At 35.4% G+C, this 24,657-nt stretch overlaps 2 protein-coding genes across 5 annotated transcripts; both read right to left on the bottom strand.

The window, feature by feature from the left end:
• Positions 1 to 4,498: 4,498 nt before the first annotated feature.
• Positions 4,499 to 13,294, bottom strand: LOC147505927 (casein kinase 1-like protein 10). Of its 4 annotated transcripts, none has more exons than XM_086558316.1 (14): positions 12,469 to 13,294; positions 12,350 to 12,390; positions 11,481 to 11,550; positions 11,205 to 11,353; positions 10,989 to 11,084; positions 7,632 to 7,702; positions 7,188 to 7,249; positions 7,031 to 7,094; positions 6,829 to 6,913; positions 6,244 to 6,370; positions 6,037 to 6,110; positions 5,891 to 5,951; positions 5,470 to 5,588; positions 4,499 to 5,217 (listed from the first exon to the last, which is right to left on the bottom strand). In XM_086558316.1, exons 1-14 carry the CDS (start codon positions 12,542 to 12,544, stop codon positions 4,933 to 4,935), a joined length of 1,380 nt encoding a protein of 459 aa, XP_086414442.1. In that variant the 5' UTR covers positions 12,545 to 13,294; the 3' UTR covers positions 4,499 to 4,932. The 4 variants fall into 4 exon arrangements, with proteins under 4 accessions (XP_086414442.1, XP_086414441.1, XP_086414444.1 ...); XM_086558315.1 differs by having other exon boundaries at positions 5,891 to 5,954; positions 12,469 to 13,240; XM_086558318.1 differs by having other exon boundaries at positions 5,470 to 5,585; positions 12,469 to 13,170.
• Positions 13,295 to 14,527: 1,233 nt separating this feature from the next.
• Positions 14,528 to 24,450, bottom strand: LOC147505926 (uncharacterized). The gene is given in 15 exon segments (XM_086558314.1): positions 14,528 to 15,042; positions 15,946 to 16,002; positions 16,209 to 16,293; positions 16,644 to 16,691; positions 16,770 to 16,883; positions 16,970 to 17,101; positions 18,827 to 18,911; positions 18,990 to 19,069; positions 19,424 to 19,640; positions 19,743 to 19,984; positions 20,066 to 20,149; positions 20,809 to 20,961; positions 20,963 to 20,984; positions 23,901 to 24,145; positions 24,319 to 24,450. Coding segments are annotated over 14 exon segments (1,668 nt in total). The 5' UTR covers positions 24,140 to 24,145; positions 24,319 to 24,450; the 3' UTR covers positions 14,528 to 14,932.
• Positions 24,451 to 24,657: the final 207 nt, after the last annotated feature.

The raw sequence follows: 24,657 nt of genomic DNA, 5'->3' as shown, positions 1-24,657 counted from the left end.
TGGCTAGCCGGAAAATTCAAGTTCAGAGGGACATTTACCAACATGAAGGAAGCCATTAAACTGAGTAAGAATAGCAGCCCAAGAGTTGTACATCTATGGACTGCTGCAGTTTTTGGAGGTATGACCGGCTTATGGAAACATAGGAACAGGATTTTCTTTCAAGACAAAGCAGTATCAAAAGCTTTTTGTGAGGGTATTATAAGATCACATATCATCACGACTTCTTACCTCTCAAAAGGACACACGGAGCTGTCTGATGCCGGAATTCTGAACGAATGGGGTATCCATATGAATGTTGCTGCTACGAGAAGGAGGATTCATTGTATTTGGATACCACCAGCCATAGCACAAGTGAAGCTCAACACTGACGGTGCAGCTAGAGGCAATCCTGGGCCTAGGGGTTTTGGGGTCTCCTTTCGCAACCACAATGGCAACTTCCTATACGTTATGGGTGGAAGATTGGGCAACACTACATGTTATCTAGCCGAATGTACAACCATAGTTGAAGGGGTGTAGGCAGCTTTGTCAAGGGGATGGAATAACCTGTGGGTGGAATCCGACTCATCAGCAGCGGTAACTGCTGCCAACTCATTATCTATGCCATGGGAACTTCTCAACATATGGAAACTATGCTCTCATGCATGTGCTTCCTTGTGAGTGACCCATACTTGGAGGGAAGCCAACCAAGCGGCTGACATCATTGCTAAGAGAGCGTCTCGACTGGTTAACAATGAGATAATATTTTGTAATGGCAAACCCCCATGGATATATAAATGGGAGGTGCTTTACGGTTTGTATGTGTGTCATGTATGAGTGACTATGGGAATTAGCACTGCCTAGAAAAATTGTAATTCTTTTCCATTCTTTTTAATATATTTTCAACTTACCAAAAAAATTTTTTTTTTAAAAATTTAAAAAAAAATATATATATATATATATATATATCAGGTCATGAAATGAAGATGCGACCATATGAATATCAAGTTGGAAATATTTTTAGGATCATAGTGCTCTATAGCAAAATTAAATGTATGTATGAAATATAATTTTCTTTTTTATTTGATATATATTTATAGTCTGCAAATCCTTATTAGTTTCTACGATCTTTCTCAGAGGGACGGAAGGATGAAGGTTAATCCATAGCCTAAAGAAGAATTAAGATTGTAATTATTTTGGTAAGTGGTCCTTCTTTATGGTGTAATTTATCCATGAGGTTGTATGACTATGTTGATAATATATGGTGAATTGAAGTTCATGACTCTGTCATTTGAAGGTATTCATTCACTTATATCCTTGCAGAAAGTGGCTACGCTTTTATTTGTTTGAGGTTCATTTAGCAATTTTAGGAGTCTGCTTCAAACATGCTAAGAAAAAAAATTGATAAGACTTACGGGATGTTAGAGGTGTATATGTATAAGAAACCTCTACAAACCTATAAAGTGTTCCTCTATATCCATCTTCTTCCTCCTGTTCATCTATTAGTTTTTATTTTTATTTTTGTGGAATTAGTGTACAAATCATGGAACGTTTTGTTTAATTTTTGGTGTGGTAGGTCCAAAAATTATATTATGTGTAGAGTATTTAAGTTTTGGACTTTAGGTGACATTGATGCAATAATCCAAAAACATGCATATCCCCTGAAGGCTCGAAACTCCATATACCCTTCTAATTTCATTAATTATGGTGAACAAATATCCAATAATCGATATCGATAATACATTATCATCTAACCTACTGATCTGTTACATATATCAAGGTGACTTGGCCTGGTGCTATAGGTAGCTCTGACAATATTGGCAGGAACAACTTTTTCTTACGTCTGTGACTTTGTGCTTTAATGGTTTCATATGAAGAGTTGCAATATTGTAGTAAATGTTAATATGTCTTGCAAGATAACACATACATAAATAAATGAATCCAATGCATACTCTTATAGGACAAAGTAGTGGCTAGTCAAAATAAACCATTACATGTAATGAACATGCACAAGGTGTCCATTGGATGATCGCTTACGGATTTTTTCTCTATTTTTCTATTGTTTCTACTCTTTTTATTGAGACAAAGAATCTGTTTTATTTGAGAAGAGATACATAAAACAGTTTATTCAGTCTCATTTTAAAATAGAAGAAACGAGACCAATTAAATGGAGGTTTTCCCACGCTGCAAGTACATCAGATGTATAGGTAAATAAGTTATTGTGATTTACTCCCGGCCCCAAATATTGGAGCCTACATGCAGGTAAGGATTTCAACTTTTGGTTTAGGAAAAGAAGAGTTTATAAATTACGTCATCAATAAGATATACCTACGCTGATTGGATTACTACATATTGTGACCAGTGGTTCGCCATGCTTCCCATCAGTATGAGTGGCCACCCAATATAAAACCAAATAAGATCCAACATCTTCTAATGACGGAGTATAAGTTCTACAAGAATCACCAAAGATCCATTTATAAAGACTTTCCAGGAAAAAAACATTCAAAAAACATGAGAACTGACACACTTACATTGATCCACCACAGGTAACAACGTCTTCACAAGCACTAGAAATATTCTTCAAATCAAACGATCCCTCTATCTTAATCTTTGTTAATCATGAAGTCGACAAATAGTAAAACCTACAACACAAAATTTAAGTATATTTTCTTCTGTATGCTCAAACTCTCTAACAAGCAGTTTATTGGTCATCCCATCCCACATGTAGAGCAACATTTTTTTCTAGTTGTTGTAATTTTGGAGACTGTAAAATTTTATTTATAATTAATGTATAGTTCATTTATAAGTTACAATTTATTTGTAATTTATAATATAATTATAGTTTATAATTCATTATGTGATCTTATAAAGATTTTATCAGATTACATAATGTTTTTATGTAATAATTTATATTTAATTTTTAAAATTTTAAAACATATAAATAGCATGACTCATTCATAGGAAATGTTAAAACCAATTTATATAACAAATGAAAAACCCCTTTCTGAGCTCACACATCAAACCTTTAATCTTAATTATCAATCAAGTGCCACAAGAAATAATTATATTGAATATGTGAGCTTTGATAAGTGTAAGGGACCTCCTACATAATACTCATGTGATATGCACATGCACCTTGGCACAGCTCGTATGCAACGATCGACTCGATTCCAGATACTTACCACACTCAAAGTCGACTCGACTCTAGACTCGGCTCCACTCTCTCACCATCATTACACCATTAATCCTACTCTCCTTATATGCACACTTGTTACACTCATTTAACTCTCGAGATCGACTCGACTCTAGATACTCAGTACACGACTTCATCTCATGACATCATCACCTGCTACCCTCATCATTGCTATCATTTGCATAGAGTCTTTACCTACTGTAATACTCAAATCAGCACCATCATTACACTCTCACCATCATTACACCATTAATCCTACTCTCCTCATATGCAACTAGTGAGGACATGTCGCTCATTCTAGCAGCGCACCTGTTCATACCACTACACGTGTCCTACCAACTACCAACTACCAACTACTTGTTCATAACACCTATAAAAGCCAACCTCATAACTACATTTGGGCTTGATTCCATATTCTCTTATGAAATGGATATGTAAGCATCTTCCCCACATAGAAAAACAGCCCTAACCAACATCCAAACACCTTCCTTTCTCAATCACCACTACTTCACATTATCTTTGGTGTAATGTTGAATCTAACCTCTAGGGATAAAATTCGACATTAACAATAAAATATTTTGTATCTTTAAATTATTAAATATGCGGTATCAAACAAGTTGGATGATGATTTTGATTCAAAATAATAACAGGATTGGTCCCATCTTTATAATAATTTTATTTTTCACATGGATACCCACATATTCGGTGTTTATCATCTTTCAATTTTCACTATGATTTATATGTTGATTAGCCAAAAAAAGTCTTCATGTGGTTCAATTTTTTAGCTTACAAATCACTTGTATCACTTTTGGAAATTCATTAATGTTAGTTTTTGGTCAATAATATATACTTTGTTTTCGTGTTCACGTTCTATGAGACTATGCCAAGCCCACTAGAAAATAGTAGAGAAGATAGTTGCACTATATATAGACTCTCTCTTTCTTCAAATGAAAGCCATTGTTGACAGCTCAATAAACAGCTCAATAAAAAATGCTTCAAATGAAAGCCATTGTTGACGGCTCAATAAAAAATGCAAAACCGATAGATTAATTTTAATTTTAGTCTATTTGTCCACATTAGTCTATTTCTTTTAAGAATGTATTGGTGCCAGTAAGTTATTTATGTTTGTTGATATCCAGGTAGTTATATTGCTAATAATCATTGTTTACGATCACGGTCATAGATCGCATATCTAGTCACAAATGTAAACTAGACTAAAATTACCATTGTAAACTAGACTAAAATTACCATTGTAAACTAGACTAAAATTACCATTGAAAGAAAGACATGAACTTATGAACAAGTGCAAAATGCCAACATGATAAGATATTTCCAAAGCAATTCTCTTCTACCGTTCTCAGAATGCCGCACCACCAACAATTTGTTTTCACAAATCAAGTATTTTCACCAGTTTTAGAACTTTCATAAACACTAATATAACACCACATTACGGGGACAACAATTTTAAGAACGAAAGGAATCAAGATACGAATCTTGTATTTAGTACAGCTATCTCGGTCACCTTCTATGAACATTATCTTCCTTTCTTGGATGACAGTAAAACACAACCTTAAGTAGCCAATAGGCTGGGGTAAGAAACAGCGCAACTCAATGAAGGCTCTGACGAGCTTTAGCTGTGCGAACTGAACCCACAAATGGAAATTGGCATATACAAAGGCAATAAATGCTTGGCACCAGAAACGGCAATCGAGAAACTTCCCCTTTGATATAGAAGCAGCGCATCTTCACAATATTGATCTCCATCACTTCCTCCTCTCTGCACCAATAGATAGAAGCTCAAAGCTTCGAAGAGGATCTTCTCGAGGGCCTCTTCCAACCATTGTGCGGGAGAGGGACGATGATCTTGACTCGAACCCAGGTTGGATCCTATGGGTCGTGGACTGGCGGCCACTGCTAGAGAGTAACCGGCTTGACCGACTCTCACTGGGTTCACCAGAGGAGCTTGGACGGCTGCTTGAAACAATAGCCCTCTTTGAAGCACTGCTATTTCGAGACAAAGGAGTACGGCCTCTTTCACGTTCAGGTGCCTGAAAAAGTTGGCAGAGACTTACTCATTAATACGCAACAAATGTAACTAGACGTGTGAAGCTTGAGAACTGCAAAGTACTAGCTCCCTATTGAACAGAAAGGAAGGTAAATGCTGATGATCTAAGTTGCCAAGAAAATCAAACTAAGAGACAAACTCAAACTCAGACAAGAATGTAGAACTCTAGAGAGTTTATTTTCTCTTTCAATAAATAACAAAACAACAAGAACAATGAATGACTAGTTTACTTTACCTCTTTCGAAGACGGTGCATCCCCTGAACTCTTGTACTTCACAGAATCTTGTAGACCCGGGGATCTTCTAACAAACACATCAACTGCATTAATGAATCTATCTTTAATATCTTGTCCTGCTATAAAAGAAGAAAAATCAGATCCTCGTGCATTAGCAGATACAAGGAAGATGTGAGCAAAATGCTTTGTAACATCATGTTCAAACTAAATTTGAAAACAGCAGGACTTGAATCATACTAGGCAACAAACTTTGATCAATACTAGAAAACACTGATGAAATAAAGAGAGCTCAACCAAGACCATGTAGTCCAAACACAAAACTATGCTAGTATCACCTCAGACTGGCCACTCACTGATTTAAACCCCGTTTCTAGACATTGACTTGTAACCTTAAACAAGTTTATATGATAAAAAAATTCACCTGAAGCCTTTTCCGGTCTTTCTGCAGATGGACCTGGGTTTGTGCTTATTTTTCCACTGGGCTGCTTTAATACGAAAAGAAGATTAAGAAATAATGAAAGATATATATAATGAAAAACAAAAGCTCAGAAAGTCGATAGCACTTACCCGTGCTCTGGAATTTGCACCTATCTGAGGATACTTAAGTACAGTCCAGTCGAATACATAATCAAACTGATATCCTGAGCCAACATACATGCCAAGGGATAAAGCATACACTCCAACAGAATCCATCACTATAGAAACTAGAATCGAGATAGAAAAGAAAACTTACAAGAAAAAAGGAAAAGAGAGGGAAAGGAAAGAATACTCTACCTTCTCTGATAAAAAGGTCGCGAAAAAGTCTTTTGAGATATGAGTAGTCGGGTTTGTCATCAAATCGCAATGATCGGCAATAGTGAAAGTATGAAATAAATTCTGATGGGTACGATTTGCAGAGTACCTGTTTCAATGAGAGTATTATTTAAGATCAGCATTTCAGTGGAATTTTCACTGAAAGTAATTGGGATTTTGATTGGTACAACTTCTATTAAAATTCAACCCTTGACTCCCCCCCAGTCCTCTTCCTCTCTCTCCCACTCCAAGTGAAGGTTTATTTGGCCCTTTCTGTTGGATAGTTAGAGCTTTATTCTGTAGTCCCTTAACATTTGCTTTCCCCGTTGAAGGTGGGAATCAAACCCCCTTGGGCGCAACCTCCCAAGTCTTAACCAGTAGGCCACTGGACACCTTCGAAGATCTTGTACTCCCTAAGGTTTGGGATGTGACAAAGACCACCCTCAGGTCAAGGCACAAGCCTACACGTCTAGCAAATTTCGAGAACAACTAGAGATCCTTATAGTCGAAGATCCATACAATTTCATCAAAGTGTTTAAATATAGATGAAGGTAGCTAGCAAAATACCTCTACAGGAGTAACCATCTTCTTTTCACTGATCTTGTCATACTTCTGCTTTTTAGTTCCAGCTTTCAGTCCTTGCCACGGAAGGCTGATAAACCACAAAATTGGCAAAGTTTGACAACAAAAAATGAATAACTGGCCCCAATGGTAAAAAAGAAAAGAATGAAAGATCAGGGAACCAAAGGTATCCCTACAATAAATTTACCTTCCCCTCAAGAAATACATAAGAACGTAACCAAGAGACTCAAGATCATCTCTCCTACTTTGTTCTGCAAGGGAGAAGAGTTTCATTCAGGAGAGAGTTCATTTTACTCGTTCCAGTAGCTAACTAACAATCAATAACTGTGAGCAAGTTAACTCACCAACTCCGAGGTGAGTATTGACGCTTGCATATCGAGCTGTTCCAGTGAGATTCTTGTTTTCTCTGCAATAAACACCAGATGAGTCCTCATAAGAAGTAAAGAAAAGCCTAAAATATTTGAAAGAAAGGTTGCAAAGTTTTTAGTTTAGTAAACAGTCATGCATAAAAGCAGAGAATGCAAATGTAAAATGAATACAATCGTAACCCTAGTACACAATATAGGCACCTTAATAGTTAGAAATAACCATTCCAGTCAATGAACACCTTAAGGATGCGTCTATGGATGGACATAAGCCTTTCATGTGTCATAGAACTAGATATACCAACCCAAAGAAAAAATATGCAACAAAAGAGCTTTTGAATAAGCTGTGAATATAACAAGCAGTAAGAACATCAGTAAAAGAGACTCATGGATAATCGATGAAAACATAGAACAGCTATGTACCTGTATGGTATGTGTCTATGAGTTTGAAGATCCCTGTATTTCTTTGCAAGGCCATAGTCAATGATGTACACCTGTGGCAGTGAACTGTCAGATGTGTAGAGCTATCATTGTGAGGTTTCGAAGCATTTTTATTTTTTGATCGTTAAAATTAAATTTATATCATTCAAAGTTGAACGATCAAACATCTGCATATTACAATTACATAAGTGATCGTAGGTAGCAAGAAGCTACTAGATCATACATTTATGATTTCATGCCCATACAACCTCAAACTCTCAAAGTACAAGAGATTCCCAATTACAAATAAAATCATAGCAACCCACTCCTCGAAAGCTTGGAGGTGCACTTCACGTAAATAATTCATTGTTACACCCATTTTTGTGTAAGTAAGATCATTCAATTATTAGTTTTTATTTTATAAGTGTGGTTTTTGTTAATTTTGCAGGAATTGAAATGCATGAAAGAATATGTGGAAATGATGGCATTTTGGATATTGCAATTGCTTAGAATTTTATGTACTGGTGTATTTAATACAAAGTCAAGAAATAGATCTGTTGGGTGTTAGCTGTGAGTAGAAAGTGTTGCTGCTTAGTAATGCTTACCAAATATACAAGCATAAAATAGAAAGAATAGTCACATGGGTTTATTGCATGAAGCACTCAAGCACCAGGAGCAAATTAATGAAAGCCTAGGAGAAGCGGGTGAACACACGTGACCAGCAAAGATATAGAAAAGGTTGTTTGCTTACTGTAATAATACGCCACTCACCAAGTAAGGTATACCATGCACAACTGGACGATCCAATTCTATCTCTTCTTTTTAATACTGTCAGACCATTTCACGAATTCACACCTCTTCCTTTTCTCTTGGTGCTTCCTAATTGAACAAGAGAACCAATCCTCAAGTCCAAATACCAAATAATGACTTACCATACCAATTTCCTACTAAACCCACCTCTCTCCTTTCACTTACAGTAAACAGGATACCACTTTTCCTTTACGCCAGCACCCTCCCTTTCTAATTCGTTCCTTACACCACCATATTGTCTCATTAAGAATCCAATTCCATTCAGCTTTACATCCTGGTTTCTAAAACCAAACCGAACTCTCTACTTTCGGATCTGAGAACCATGTATATGGAAGAGAATTAAAGTGGCAGGGTCATTTTCCTGGAGAGCAGAAAATTGGATCGATTGGAGCATGAATTGATGGAGGTCGACATGAGTTTTTCTTCTCCTTTTTGATCATGTTCAATTAATCTGTTTAGCTAAATTTCTAGCTAGGGCTGCGATGAAGCCCTAGACTTCATTTATATATTTTAGAATAGATTTTGATGCTTTTGATATAATTTAATTGTTGAATCTTCTTCTAATAATTGTGTTTGAATCTTATTCTAGTAGTTTTCTTCTTTCACCTTGTATGTCAAGCATCCTTGGTGGTCAGAATCTTTTACTAATTATGGAAGCTTGATTTAATTGACGTTATCAAATTTAGATATTATTTGTGCCTTCATAAGGCTTAATAATCTGTAAGTTTGAACTATAGTGCTGAATTTCAGAAGATCCTTATGTATTAAAAAGGGTTGTCACGATAAAATGTCGAGGAGACACTGAATTCTCATTTGGATGTTTCTCGTATTAAATTGAAAATCTGGAACTCATGTCTAGAATATCAACTGAAGGTCTAGTGGTGGAATCAAAAGTCATAATCTCTCTCCAATTGTCTCAATCAACTTTAGATTTGCTTCCGTTGGTAGTTAGTTTTAGAAAACGTAATTCTCTAAACTATGTTTGAATTAGTTAATTAATAGTAATAGAATTCGATTCTCCAATTTAGCATTCCCTGTGGGATGGACCGTTCGCCACAACTATTTACATCAATCGTTGTGTGCTTGCGGCTAACCTAGGGTTAAATTAACCTATTGGTTTAACTCTCCATCATTGCCCAATCACACAACACTTCTTCGACATCTTCCACTATCTTGTGAAGTTCATTTTCCTTATGCTCGAAGATCCTAAGTTTCTTTCCTTCCACAACCCCACATTATCGCGCTTTGAATATGATCCATTAGCCCTTGAGCTTTAGTCCTTTACTAGACAATGGACCCACAATCAACTCCTTCACCAAGGCTTCTTTAACATTTAAGGTTTGGATCCACGGCCTATTGACTGAGAAGAAAAATAGATTCCAAACATCGATTGCTAGAGGGCAGTTCACTAAAAGGTGATCAATGTTTTCCTCCATTCCTTTGCAAAATTGGCATATATTTTGTAGATTAACACCCTTTCGATTAAGATTATCAATCATTTTGATCCTTTCCAAATAAGCAAGCCAACAAAAGAAAGCTACATGGAACGGGGTAGAGATTCTCCATATCCTTCTATGTCAAACATTTACGATTCTTTCCGTAGCCTTAAGATTCAACAAGGCAAACTCCTTGGCTACGACCAAGTAGAATGACTTCATGGTGAACTCATCTTTTGTTTCCCAAGTCCACTTTCTAGCATCCACCACCCTAAATCTACTCACCATTTCATAGATGCATTCTTAGAAAGTCTCAAACCGCTCCATTTCCTAATGTAAGGTTTTCAAGCATACAACCACCAAATACCTAGCAACAGTATAAACTTTTCTCTTCTCCCTAGTAACTGATAAACCGGTTAGTATCACATATAAGCTGATTCCAGGCAGCACCAAACTGGATCATCCACGTTTTAGCTACAGAAGAGCATCCTCCTTACTGAAGAGCCCTGACTTCAGAGAAGTGCAATGCAACTTCTGTTGCGTCCTAGCCAATATTAATGTTCAGTTTCCACAAGATTGTTTCAACAATAGCATACAACATTGATGTGAGTTGACAGTCTTCCCGATGTAATGTTTAACAAGAGCATCGTGGAGTTGCCAGATTAAATAGTCTTAAGTTCTCCCAAACATTGTAGTTTGTCAAAAGCGAAATGCCATATTCCTGATCTCCCAATCATAGATAACCACCTACACCTCAAGTACAATAATCTTGATGTATGTCCCTTTATTCGTGATTTCATGCTCAAACACTTTACAATTCTTTTCCATCCATAATACTCTAATGCGTGAACTAACAACTTTGCTTTAGGCGAAAGCAGATTAATTAATGAGAGCTCTCCCAGTGCTTGGTGCGCAAGAAGGTGAAGCTTGTAGTCATGTTTATAGCTGAAGGCTTAAAGTGATATAACAATAAAAAAATAAATTGAAGTATGGAGTCTATGTAAGTTCACACAGAAAAGAAGAACAAAAATGTGCACTTGTCTAAAAATTAAGAAAAAATAGATATAATTCTGTGCCTGTAACTGTCAATAACTCAATGTAAAGTATTATATACCTGGTTTGCCTTACGCCCTAAACCCATTAGAAAATTATCTGGCTTGATATCACGATGCAGAAACCCTCTTGAGTGCATATACTCGACTCTATTTAACTACACATAGAAGATTGGGGAGAAAGGTAATTCAGGGAGGTGAGTCAAAAGATACACAGAAACTAATTAGTTGAATGCAGTAAAAAATATATATCCGCTATATAGCTCAATTATACTTACTAACTGGTCAGCAAGCATCAGGACGGTTTTCAACGTTAACTTCCGATTGCAGTAGTTGAACAAGTCTTCCAGACTTGGCCCAAGAAGATCGATAACCATGACATTGTAGTCACCTTGGACTCCAAACCACTTCAAATGAGGAATCCCAGCTGCAAATACCAAAAACCAAGATTGATCACTAAAAATGAATTAACAGTTCCAATTTCATCAGAGGTGATCAAATCAACAAATCCATCTTTACAATGAAGTTTAAAAGAAAGTGAAACCAGAACTTACTTCCTCCTTGAAGAAGCATATACAATTTCGACTCATAGTGAAGCTGAGGGTGCTTGGTTTTCACAGCTTCCTGACAATTAGAATGTTACGAAACATGGTAAGCTGTGGGAACTGAAACTGAACAGTGTGCATAATTGCAAATGCCCATCATTCAAACAATATGCACAATTGCAAAAGTACAGAAAGGAAAAGGAGAAGACCTATCAAATGAGTTTTTACACAAAGTAGTTCTCCTCTCAAAGCAAGTCCAATGGGGTGCTAAAGGGCTGCTAGAAGGCTTCTAAATTTGGTTGGTGTGATAAACCCAGCCAAATTCCGGGAGACGGACGGCACAATTTCTTCCGTTTGTGTGTTAAATTTCGACGGACGGCAGAAATTGTGCCGTCTGTCCAAAAAAAAAAATTACTTATATTTGCAACTAATGGACAGACGGCAGAAAGTGTGTCGTCGTCTGTATCCCTTTAGCACCTCAAAGTTAAGAAAGACCATTGGAACAGTTTTAAGGTTTTTGACCAGATAAATTTAGCTGGCAAGCTAAAACATGCCAAAATTTCTACGTGGCAGTACTTTAACAGCTCTACTTAGCAGTCCTCCATTGGACTTGCTCTCAGAATGTAGTCGATATAAATAAAAATCCCACACTATCACCATCATTACGATGAGACAGTATTCTCAGGAAGCTACTGTACTCTAAACGAAACAAGGAAGAATGTGTTCTAGTGATTTTAGGGATCTCTATACAAATGTGAAATCTGATGAAAATTTTCCAGTAATGCAATCACTCTAACTCATACACAACAACATTACAAATGGAATCATGCCAAACATAGACACAAATACTTGAGAAAAACAAAAAAGGTCCAACATACCAGCTTGATTGCCACCTCATCTCCACTTTGTATATTAGTACCTGAATCAAATAAAACACCAGTCACAAACCATCTCAACATATTCAAAACTTTAAATGCAGAAAACAAACAACGCCAACCTAGATAAAGTTCACCAAAAGATCCACTCCCGATCTTTCGACCGATCTTAAATTTCCCACCAATAGCATCAGCCATTATCCAAATTTCAATTAACTCTTCTTCAACCACCCCAAAATTTTACCATTCGAAGAATAACTACAAAATTCGCCTAAAAAATAATACTTTCAACTCTAAAATCTCAATTACTGACTAACAAAGATTCCCCAAAGCTCAAAACCCTAAATAAACTTGTCTATTGATAAACAAATGATGAGAATTTCTAATAAACAACAACAAAAAACCAAAAATTCTAATTCAAAACACTTGAATTTGTAACAATGTTGAATTGCATTGTTATTAAAAAAAAACAAATGCAAATGAAAAAAATAGATCCTTTTGATCAGATAAATTTGAATAAACTGATTTAAACACCCAAAAAACCAAAAAAAATGAATCTTTTTCAGAAGGGGATTGAGAAATGGGAATTTTTTTTGGAAAAAATTGAAAATTGGATGAACAGCTGGGACAAAAAATGGGAGGGTTTAACGAAGAAACGAGAAGAAGAAGAAGAAAGAAAAGGAGAAGAAAAAAAAAAAAATATTTATTTGTTTATCTTTTTGCTTTTGCTTTTTATATTATTTGTTTTTAGTTTTGTGTGATATCCAGTTCAGAGCAACTCAGTTTTGTGAACAATGCCCCCAAAAATCAGGACCTCTAAAATTAAAACGACAAAATGTCTAAACCTTGGTTACATCGATTTGTTAGTTTGTGGTGCCACATGCTAACTGTAATAAAATTTCTCGTTAGGTAAGATAACGGTAATAAATCAAGTATATGTTGTGGCATAAACCATCTACATGCTCAACAAAAAGATAACTTTATAAAAAGAAAAAATATCACGGTCAAACTTAGTTGACTTGGATGTTCCGTGTTCTAGGTTAGAAAGTAGAGAGGAAGAGCAGCTCAAAAACTGATAAGAAAATGAAGAGAATGTTAAACACTTAAACCATTAAACAACATTATCGTAGACTTGTAGTTAGTCTTACAGACGTATTTCCAAGAAGAATGTTAACCCATTTTGTAGAATAACATATATGTTTAATTGTTTAGCAAATTTGTAAACTATTTTTGTTATTTAATACAATTATCTTTTAGCAAAAATAGACAAATGTATCAAATAGGTTTGGGAGATCAAATGTAATCCCTGCCCAGTCTGGCTTATGAAGTCAGGACCTTGACTTGAATTACGAAGGAAAAGTGTCTTCCATAATTTAAGTTTTTAACGTAAACCTATGTAACTTAAGGATGTTTTGTAGAGTTGATTTACACTCGAACTAATATAATAAGCTCTCATGCAAAAAAGGTCTTAAAGAGGCAAACAAATATGCTGATGAACGATTATTCTGATTCACCAAACATTTACCTACTCTAGGTGAGAACACGTGGTAATTGTTAAGACTCAGAGTGCATAGTCTTACATTGTCCAACAAATTAGCGTGTATGTGGACACTAATTTAAGCATGATTGACACATTGGATGATGTATGCCAACTACTTTGTATTGGCCAGCAATCACACATTCAAATCTCACATGTAACACTTTGGTATGAATTTCTTGCAAGTTGCACCAGCAATGATGCAACTAAAGTTGGGCACTAAGGTTTCTGTTTATTTTATTCTTGTAAAAGAGTTGGATTGAGATTGAGTCGATTGACTGACGCTCACTTGTATCATTGTATGAGCTCGAATTTCTTCTATTCTTATTCTTAAGGCTGTTCAAGTCTATTCAACTTCAAGTTCCTTCATTTTTAAAGTGAGACTTACCTTTGGCCTGGGCTACTACGAGAATATCCTCGTAGGGATGAGAGTTCCGAGACCAACGGTCTCTCGTCCCTATGAGGATATCCTCGGGTAGACGAACTCCTTAATAACAAATAAATGGTCTTGTTAGATAAACGAGGATGAGAAGTCACTGACAGGGCTTGTTCGGTGAAACTGAAGGTGGAAATGCAAAACAGTAAGAGTATTTTCAAGAGCACAGATTTTCCTGAACAGCAAGACGTCCAATTGCCCTCCAAGATGACTTGCAACAATATTTTTTCATTAATTTGATCAACAAGATGTTAGAAATACAGTCATGTAAGCTAAAAATTTAGTGGTTGAGAATATTTTACAACTTTTCTTGCATCTTTACCAGAAATTTACAAAAAATAGAATACACAGATACTAAAAGAATTAAAAATTACTTTCAGCTGAGAAACTTTTTTTTACACATGCCTCAACTGATCCAATCAAGAAACGATGTGTCATTAAAGCTCATCCCCAAAACTCATCCACTCTTTGGGCTTTGCCCTCTTTTACTATTGTAAAGCTATCCTGCCAGAAAACCTCAAGGCAGATGAAACAGTAAAATAGGAACAACAGGGCACACGCACTTGATTCTGTTGTTGAAGCTCCTCAAATGTCATCTTCCATCTCAAAGTGACTAGCGGGGTTCACGAGAGTGGTTTTGATTCTTAGAGACTTCTAGTTTGGGAGGCAAAAGGTTCAGAAAGCTCCCTTGAAAAGATTGATTACCATCATCTGTCTCACCTTCTGCAACATTAAACAAAAATTTGTTTGAGCTGGCAAAGGTAAACTTACAGACACATAATTGAGATCCTCACTCACAAGTTCTGTATGCTATACCCAAAAAAAAAAAAAAATACTTATCTGTTAATTTCTTTTCTTCCTAACAATCAAGGTTTAAAAAAACGCATCGAGGCTTAAGCCCCACATGTTTTTATACTTGAACACTTTTTTTTTCCATGTTTTTTTTTCCGTTTATTTTACTTCTCAGTCCCTCATAACTTCTTTAAAGATTAAAATTAGGTTAAGCTTTGAGCATCAAAACACCTCATCCTATTAGAAATCACAAACTTCCATTATCAAACCCCATTTAACTTGCTCTCTTTTTTAATAATTTATTCATTTATTGAGGCTTAAGCCTCGAGCCTCACAGAGGAAGTGATCCTCAAAGCTTTGATACGCCTTTTATAACACTCTCAACAATTTCATCATCAAACATAATTAGGAACTCAGTGCCTCATGCACGGTTATCAGTGATGTGAAGAATATCTTAAAAGAGAACCATTGTACTTGAAAATAAAGTCCACCATCTACGCAGAATCATATTGTTCATTTTGTGCAACTCCAACGTGTATATAGTAGTAAGAAAATGTCAAATATCCTTGTTGATGAGTACAGTAGTAATGTTTTGTAATCTCTCTTGGATATTACATATTCACCCTAACACATGATTCTGATTTCTTTATAAATTTATATCAGTCCTTGAACACACTGGTAGGTGATGTTAATGCTGATGGCAAGAACAAAATAAGCTGGTTTTGTGGATCTCTCGAAACTCATATAGATCTTCAATAAGAATATGAAATGTGGTGTTCTGAAAAGAAAAACGGAATATTTTCATTTAGCACAAGGAAAACAGATAAAGCCTACCAAAAAGGGCCTTGATGGATGGCCTCTTTGATTTAGTGCTCTTCTTCTTCAATTCAGCTACAAAACATAAAAAACAACCAGTTACCACTAACCATGTAGCCCAGATGAAAGGTTTGAATGAGAGAGATATGATCCCAACAGTCATTTATCTAACGTAACAAGTAGGAATGACCCAAGTTGGCTTATCTAATCTAGTCAGGTATAATGGCACAAGGACTGCAAGTCAAAAGTTTGAAAGTGCTGCATCAGAGGAATAAGATTACCAATCCCTGGTACTTGATGATCGTTCACAATTTCAAAGTTCTTATAGGTGTAGCCCACAAAGTTGATATCCTTCGACGAGAGCATCTGCAACCAAAATAAACAGTACTCAGCTTAGTAAAAAATCATTATGCAGTGAAAGGCCAAGTGTGCAGCAGAATCAGGTTAATGAATGAATAGTTGGCATACAGTAATGTTGAAATATATAGTCTCACACCGCCGAGTTACAGTACATAGATCCAGGGCCATTCCATTCATTTTCCAATTCATTTTGAGTTCTAAGGGCTGTAGTAAACCTATGCAATTTTTCGTATATTTTCTTCTTATGAATTTTTTGCTCAATACAATTACCCTTTTAAGCAAAAAAAACAAAAATCCTATTGGGAGCAATAGAGTTACTAGAAGTTATGGAACGTCATACGAACTAATATGCTCACCTTTCTCCATGGTCCCGATTTTGATGATGTTTGAATCTGATTGTCAGTCTGCAAAGGATACAAAATGAGAAACATGGAATGCCTGTATATAAACCGATAGATAAAATATTATGTATAAAAGTTTACCTCCTCAAATTTCTCAAAGTTTTGAGTGTCCAATTCATCATTGACCTCTGGAATGAAAGCCGCTTCCATCTGATATAGCCTATCCCATTTGATACCTTCAAACCAAGGATGACCCTGAAAATGTGAAAGAAAAAAACCAGGTAAGTTATACTTTCTACAAAAAAAAATGCAAGAATTGAGAACAAATACACAAACTACACCTTTATTTCATGAGCGCCTTTGGTTCCAAGTCTTTGTTCGACATTACATAAAAGTTTACTGATAAGATCTTTAGCTTCTGCAGATAGCTTTGCTTCTTCAGGAAATTTCAAATGAGTTCTCCAATTTACTATCTGTAAAAATGGAAAGAAAGGTAGTCAATAAATGAAGAAAACTAGATTAATAAATTCGAAATATTTCCAGCAACTTTAATTGTGACAATCGCTACTATCGGGGAAAAAAAAGTGCCGATGTTAGACATTAAAGTAAGATGCTACAACCTTTAAGTTATGCTAATGTTGATATACTAGAAGAATCAGAAAGGTTGGAAGCATCATCAGGGAAATGTTAAAATTTCTTAAAGATCTTTTATCCCCAGCTTAAAAAAAATATTAGTTAACTTTATGAATTGCCTCTCAGTAATCATTCAAAGGCGGCTATACCCTAGAAGTCACAGGCATTATTTGAAGCCATGTTGAGACAGATTCTCACTAGGGAAGCCCATAATATTTTTATATTAGGTCTTATCTAGGGGTGCAAGTGGATATCCAAATATTCGAATTCGAAGTATTCGAAAAATCGGATATTATCCGAAATTTTCGGATATCGGATTCGGATAATTTTTTATGTCCGAACTGGTTTCGGATACGGATTCGGATACTGCCATATCCACATCCGAAAATATCCGATCCGATTTAAAAAATTAATAGTTATTATATATAATTTATTTATTTATTTATTATTGTATAAAATATTACATAAAATCATAAACTAATAATATAAAACTATAATAACAAAATAATAATAATAAATGACAAATATATATATATTTATAATAGTTTTTATAGTGGTAAAATAAATTATTCAAAGCAAATAAAATTTTAATTAATATTAATTTTCGGATCGGATATTATCCAATATCCGATTCGGATATCCGAAATCAGATTCGGATAAAAAATTTAATATCCGTCGGATTCGGATATCGGTATAAATTTTTGGATTCGGATACATACATATCCGAATCCGAACCTATCTGTTTGCACCCCTAGTCTTATCATTAAGAGAACTATTATGTTTCACGTAACTACTGCTGTTTTAGCATCATTATCAGATTTGGTTACCGAAAACTCATAGATTTCCTCACAAGTGATAGCATAAAGGACCTTAACTAGAATAAAGCCTTCTTATAGCTCCAATATCCTAGACATCAGAGCACACGAGTTTTAAATTCATTGACTAAGTAACTAAAGCTCCGAATTTTATAAGTTCAAGTAAGAAACTTGAAACTGAAAAAGAGGTTAAACTTGACTAAATTATGGTTCTGAAAATTAAATTTGGACGTCAAAGTCTTGAATGAAACTCATCAACATTTATCTGAAACTTCTTAAATTCCATTACCGATTTATTAAGTTGCTTAATTATAGTTACAGTTAAAGACTTCCGCGGTAACATTATTCTTATTCAAGATTTCGTCAAGATCCCAGTGCACATGGCTTGCAATCTGGCAGGCCCAAACAGTTCGTTTTTCGCCAATTCAGAATATTGATTCTGCATTACACAATAGAATCCCTGTAAATCTGGGCTAACATTTTGTTTGAAATAACCAATTGATGTCAATTACTGTAAGAACAAGGTCAACAAGGACATCCAGTACTACACTAACAAAACTATGGAGATATCAGTTGGCTACTTGGCTACGTCTGAAGTTTTAACTAGGCTGTGGTCGTAATTGAGCTCAAGCATAACGTCACAAAACAGCAATAGCCAGGCACAAGACAGAGCAAGTGAGCAACCTCACCAAAAACATACACAACTGTCAAGAAAGAGAAAGTATGATCAACTATGATTTCCAACCATACCTTCCTACATGTTGACATAGGCTCATCAGAATAGAAAGGCGGAAATCCTACAAGCATTTCGTACATAATGGCTCCAAGGGACCACCTGAAAAAGAATAAAAGAATATCCTCTTAAGAGATACCCTAACCTCTAAGGATCTTAATAAAATATTATAGTACTTACCAATCACATTCCATTCCATATCCCTTCTTCAACAAAACTTCAGGAGCTATATAGTCAGGTGTACCGACAGTAGAATAAGCCTGCCAAGTTTCAATATAGGCAGTTTAATACATGTGATCATGCAGTTAACATGAAGTTCTCCAAAACTGCTATGGTTACAAACAAACCAACTTATATAATGATACTATATACACGGGAAGGTGAGATAGTCAAATAGCAATAACAAATTAAGTAATATTATCCATGGCAAATGTTGAAGAAGCACAAAAAGGTAGGCACAGGCATTTCCCATAGCTGTTGAGATGGATGCAGGCAAATGTGATTTTCAAGAAACAGAGCTTAAAACAGTTCATAGATCCAGCAGTTATTAGGCAAAGGTTGCAAACACGATTCAATAAACTGGAAACTCAAATAACATCATGTTAAGGAATTACCAACATCCTCCTATTTCTTTGCCAATTTTGTAATTGCTCCTGCTGTGTGCTTTGGCACGAAGGCCGCCCATTACTTTGCAAGGGTCCACTTACATTGTTTCTAACAGAAAAATCTTGTTCATGAAGTGTACTGCAGTCTAATGGTTTACATAACCCAAAGTCTGACAACTTCATGTGCCCATATCTATCCAGCAAAAGATTGTCAGGTTTGATGTCCCTGTAAAATACAAGAAAAGCAAGGCTTACTTCTTCTCTTGTCCCGAAAAGAAAATGTATAAAATGTAGAAACAAAGATATCAACAAAAACAAAAAAGCATACCTGTGGATATAATTATGTTTATGAATAGACTCAATAGCTAGAACTGTCTCTCCAACATAAAACCTAGCCTCATCTTCAGTCAAAGTATCCTTCCGCATAAGTAAAGTCATCATATCTCCACCAGGTAGATATTCCATAATAAGATACAGATACTCTTCATCTTGAAAAGAACAATAAAGTTTGACAATACAATTGCTATCAACCTCTGCAAGAAGATTCCTTTCGGCTTTAACATGCTCGACCTGAAGAAGCAAACTGGAAATAAGTAAAATTGGGAACTCAAGCAGAAGTTACCACATGCCAGAAGGAATAAAAATATACACCTGCCCTCTGCGAAGCATTTCTGATTTCTTAAGCTTCTTCATTGCGTACACATGACTTGTTGTCTTTTCCCTACAAATTCTAACCTGCCGAAGTTGAAAATATGATATACTTGAGAAAAAGAACTATGTTTCCATTGGTAAAAGAATAATATACTGAAATAGAAAGAAAGAATGAAGTACAATGCCAGGTCAAGAAAACCCTACTTAAGTTAAAAAAATAAGAAGAAAAAAGGATAGGAAACAAGCTCAAGCATACACATCTCATCAGGAAACTCTCCCCATCTAGTAAAAACAAAAAAGAAGTATGCTCATGCTACTATAAGTTTTTTCCCCAGACACATGAGGCCTTTTGATGCAAAAAGAGTGTCTTTAACTGACGAAAAGATAATCTCGGGGAAAAGCAGCAGATACACAGTAGTACAGCCTCACCATGAATGTGCTTACCCCTTAAAGGAGCAGCAAAAAAGTTTGATTCTCATTAGAAATGACAATAAGCATGAATCCACTCTAACACCGAGGAGTATATACACAAATGGTGCTCCATATAGGTTATTTACAACCAAATTCTGATTAGCTTGTGAAAATATGTCGACTATGCTAATGTTTAAACTCTCTTACAAATACTTTCTCCCTCTTCAGGTCATATTTCTATTAAACGTAAACAGAAGGGTGCCACGTTACAATTCAGGGACCTAACAATAAGAACAATCAACAGATATAGCATGAGGTAAGAGAAAACACACCTCACCAAAAGCACCCTTTCCTATCATCGTCAACAACTCAAAATCATCAGCCCCCATTTTATGCCTCTGAAGACGCATGTATTCTGTCTCTTTTTTCTCCAGGTACTTAAGTAGGTTATTTTGCTCCTCCTTAGATACCTCAGCATCATCAAAACTTCCTTTCCAACACATTGCGTCTGCTTGAAAACATACATGTAAGTAGTGGAGATGCCATAATATACATAAGTATACAGATATACAAGGATACAATTGTGTGGGTGCGTGTCAGTGGAAGAACAATAAATGGTGCTATATTTGGTAGAAGATTTCATAGTGATATTGCATTCCACAACACATGCTAATAAAAAAATGGCATTAATAGCAACACATGTTGATTGAAAAACAAAAAAAATATTGGAAAAAAACATATTCTATATGGATAATTGCTAGGGTTTAATCAATTATCATAAACCGAAATAGAGATATAAACATACGGCTTCATGAAGAAACTAACAAAACCCAAGCCGCTTTCCACGACATGGAAAAAAATGGAACGGTCTCATGAGACGTTCTTCATGAGGTACTTGGAAGACAATTTAGAAAGAGGAGATCCAATGCTAGCAATCTTCATTACATCTTGTTCACCAAACTCTAATAAATCCCAATCTAAAGCACCATTTAGAAAGACCATTACTTTTTTATAAAGTAAATGTAGGCTTACACCTAAGTAACCTGGACACTTCATTTCCTTAAAAGAATCCGTGCCAGACACAGAGGCACCTGATCTAAGATTTTCTAATTATTGTACGCATAGGTTACAAGGTCAAAAGAAATTAGAACTTTACAATAAAAACTAATATGTAAACATATATTCAGTCTGTCCTAATTTAACTTCCAAATATATGTGCAAAAAAGCCCATGAGCAATCCAATTGGCGTTCGTACATATAAATGTTCATATTCTTGCCTCTCAGTTTTATCTCTTTATTGAAAACACTTGTTGATAATATATGTCCAGTAGAGCTTCACAACCTTAAGGAATTAATACATGACACAATACGACAAAGCCACAAACGTAAAAGATGTTCCCAATATGGCTCTACTTGATCATTTTATTGCTCTTAAGATTGTCCTTAAAGCATAGAATCTTGCTAAGATGGCAATGAGCCCAAAACGTATCTTAATGATTCTAAAATGGAAAGTAAGACAAGTTACCACTTACGTCGCATAAGTACTTAAATCTTTTTTGACAGTAACAACTCTATTCCCTCTAATGTCATTAAACCCCCTTTTCCCCGGTGAAGGTGGGATTCAATCTCTAGACCTTGGCACAAGGCTTGACCAATAGGCCACTGGACACCTTATAACTCACTTTATCACATAAATAGTATGAGGCTAGAACTAAAAAGAAAGGCTAATTTGGTTCAAGTTGCTCAATTTCAAACATTTGGCAAATTTCTTGTTTACGAGATGTTTTTTGAAAAATAAAAATACTTCCTTTTGCATAAGCACTGTTACCATTTTCACCAATTTACTTAAAAACACAAAATCACAACAAACTGAAATTTTATATACCTTCAATTCATTTTTCATTTTCCATTCCTCTTTTAGGTTTCCTTTTGCAATGTCACTCCTCTATCATGGGATATATATATATATATATATATATATATATATTCTTACAAACTTAGAATCAAGTAGTGCGTGGAAGGGAGATAAATTCTTTACTGCCTAAAAAAAAGGGATCATAGACAGTTCGCAAGTCCTTTTCTTATAAACATATTCGTTAAGATATTTGGTTTTATTTTCCTTAGAAACTTATGCATGTACTATGCATGCTTTTCATTTTTGTTTACTACTAGCTTCAGTTACCTGTAGTGCTTCAATCTAGTGCACTATCTAACAAAGTTTTCACATCTAAATATTAAAATACTTCAAATTTTTAGTTATGATCCAGTAAGCTAATTACTTCCTATTCGCTTATTTATTCCATTTCTGATGTCATCAAGCATTCAATACTAGTATACTGCATTGTAGTGGGGGGCGTGAGCGGAAAAGGAGTGGAGAAGAGAGATACATGGGTATTGGTGAGAAAGGAGAGAGGGAGAGATGGGTTTTGCCGGCAATTTAAGAGAAAAAAATAATCAAGTGAGGGGGGAGCAGTGGGCGTGAACGGTGGAATAGTGGGGGAGAGGTCGGCTGGGGAGAGAGCGTGTGGAGTTGTGAATAAGAAGGGGGGCACAGACAAACAACATTTTGCCTAACTTTCCAAACCCAACTCAAAAACGTTCGCTACCGCTCACTTGATTATATTGCATCTAAAAATGGCATGGAAAGACATGTACTGGCTACAAAAAAATATTAGACAAGCTCTTGAAATTCAAAATACACTACAAAAAACAGACCATCGGATAAGCTAGGATGTCAATTATATTCAAGAGTCAAGACCAATCTCCGAGTAAGGCATCAGATTGGTTTAGAAACAGTTTGCATTTACGGGACTACAGGACATTCTTCAGGTTGGTTCACATCAAACTTCAAATTTTCTAAACCGTACAGGGCATTCAACATTTTCTGACTTCTATTTCAGTAAGTAGGATCCTTTTGAAAGTGGCCCTAGAAGTAGCCTTTGCTAATGCAAATCTAAGGAATCGTACACATTCATCTGTTGTTATAACTACTTAAAAGCTATATCTACTGCACACAGGACATACGAAAGCCAATAAAGTCTTATTGCATGCTTTTATGACAAATCATAAACAACAAATAAACCATTAATTACCGATTAAAAAAACATGCACAATGAGTCATTCTCTACGTAAGAAGAAAGAGGTGAAAATGGACCGAGGAAACATTGACTGCATTCTCCACTATCAAGACTTGACCCGCGACATAAACTAGTTTTCATCAATTAACTACTGTCCTCGTCTAGACTTGAGCAATAAAACTTTGGGAAAAGTTATACAAATATAAAGAATGTAAACTCATATGTAACCTCATACCCACATTCAAGACAGATGTTAATATATGATAGCACAAATAGTTTCCAAAGCACCAAAAGTACATTAAGGACAATGGAATATATAATGGTGAATAAAAATTAGAAAAGCATACCGCTCTTTTCTCTCCTGCAAATTCTTCATTTGTTCCTTGTAATGATTCTCAATATACTGTTTAGCAGCTGCAACTTTCTGTTTAGTAACATTAGAAGGCATTTCATCACTAGCACTAGTACTAGTAGTTGTATTGGACACTTTGGTTGTTGTACTATTATTTCCTGTTCCTTCTTTCTTCTTTAACCTATTTTTATCTCTTGGCTGAAACTTATGAAACCAACTCCTGGCTGAATCCATCTTCTCCTCAAAAAAAAAACACTTAAAAAACTAATCTTTACACTTGTTGATCCTAAAAAACAAAACAAAATAACTAGATCAACAACTTATTATGTAAAAAAAACATAATTGAATCAATGAAACCGTTAAATTCATCCGATCAGTGAAAAATGAATAAATGAAATGAGTAAAATAATTACCGGAGTGGAACTGAATTATTGTTGGGTGTGAAAGAATGATTGAATGGGAATTGGGTTCTCCGCCATTTGCGGTTGTTACTTGTTAGTTAGAAGTGGAGACGACGTACTTTTTTTTTCTTTCTTTCTTTCTTCTTCACACTCTCATTTTTTTCTTTTTATTATTTTATTATTATTATTGTTTCGTGAGAAATTCAGATTATGAGATGAAACGTGAAACTGGAGTTTTAATTCAACTTTACCGTTTGCGCACTTATTTTGTGACGTCATTGCCTTGTTTTTTGATGTAATAATAATACCCAACGTCTAACTTATTAGATTGCTATAGATAAGATGTGGATT

Source organism: Coptis chinensis, chromosome 4 (assembly GCF_015680905.1).
Source record: "Coptis chinensis isolate HL-2020 chromosome 4, ASM1568090v1, whole genome shotgun sequence".
Taxonomy (NCBI): Eukaryota; Viridiplantae; Streptophyta; class Magnoliopsida; order Ranunculales; family Ranunculaceae; genus Coptis; species Coptis chinensis.
Note: the sequence above shows the minus strand (reverse complement) of the source record. Positions and strands in the feature narration are given on the sequence as shown.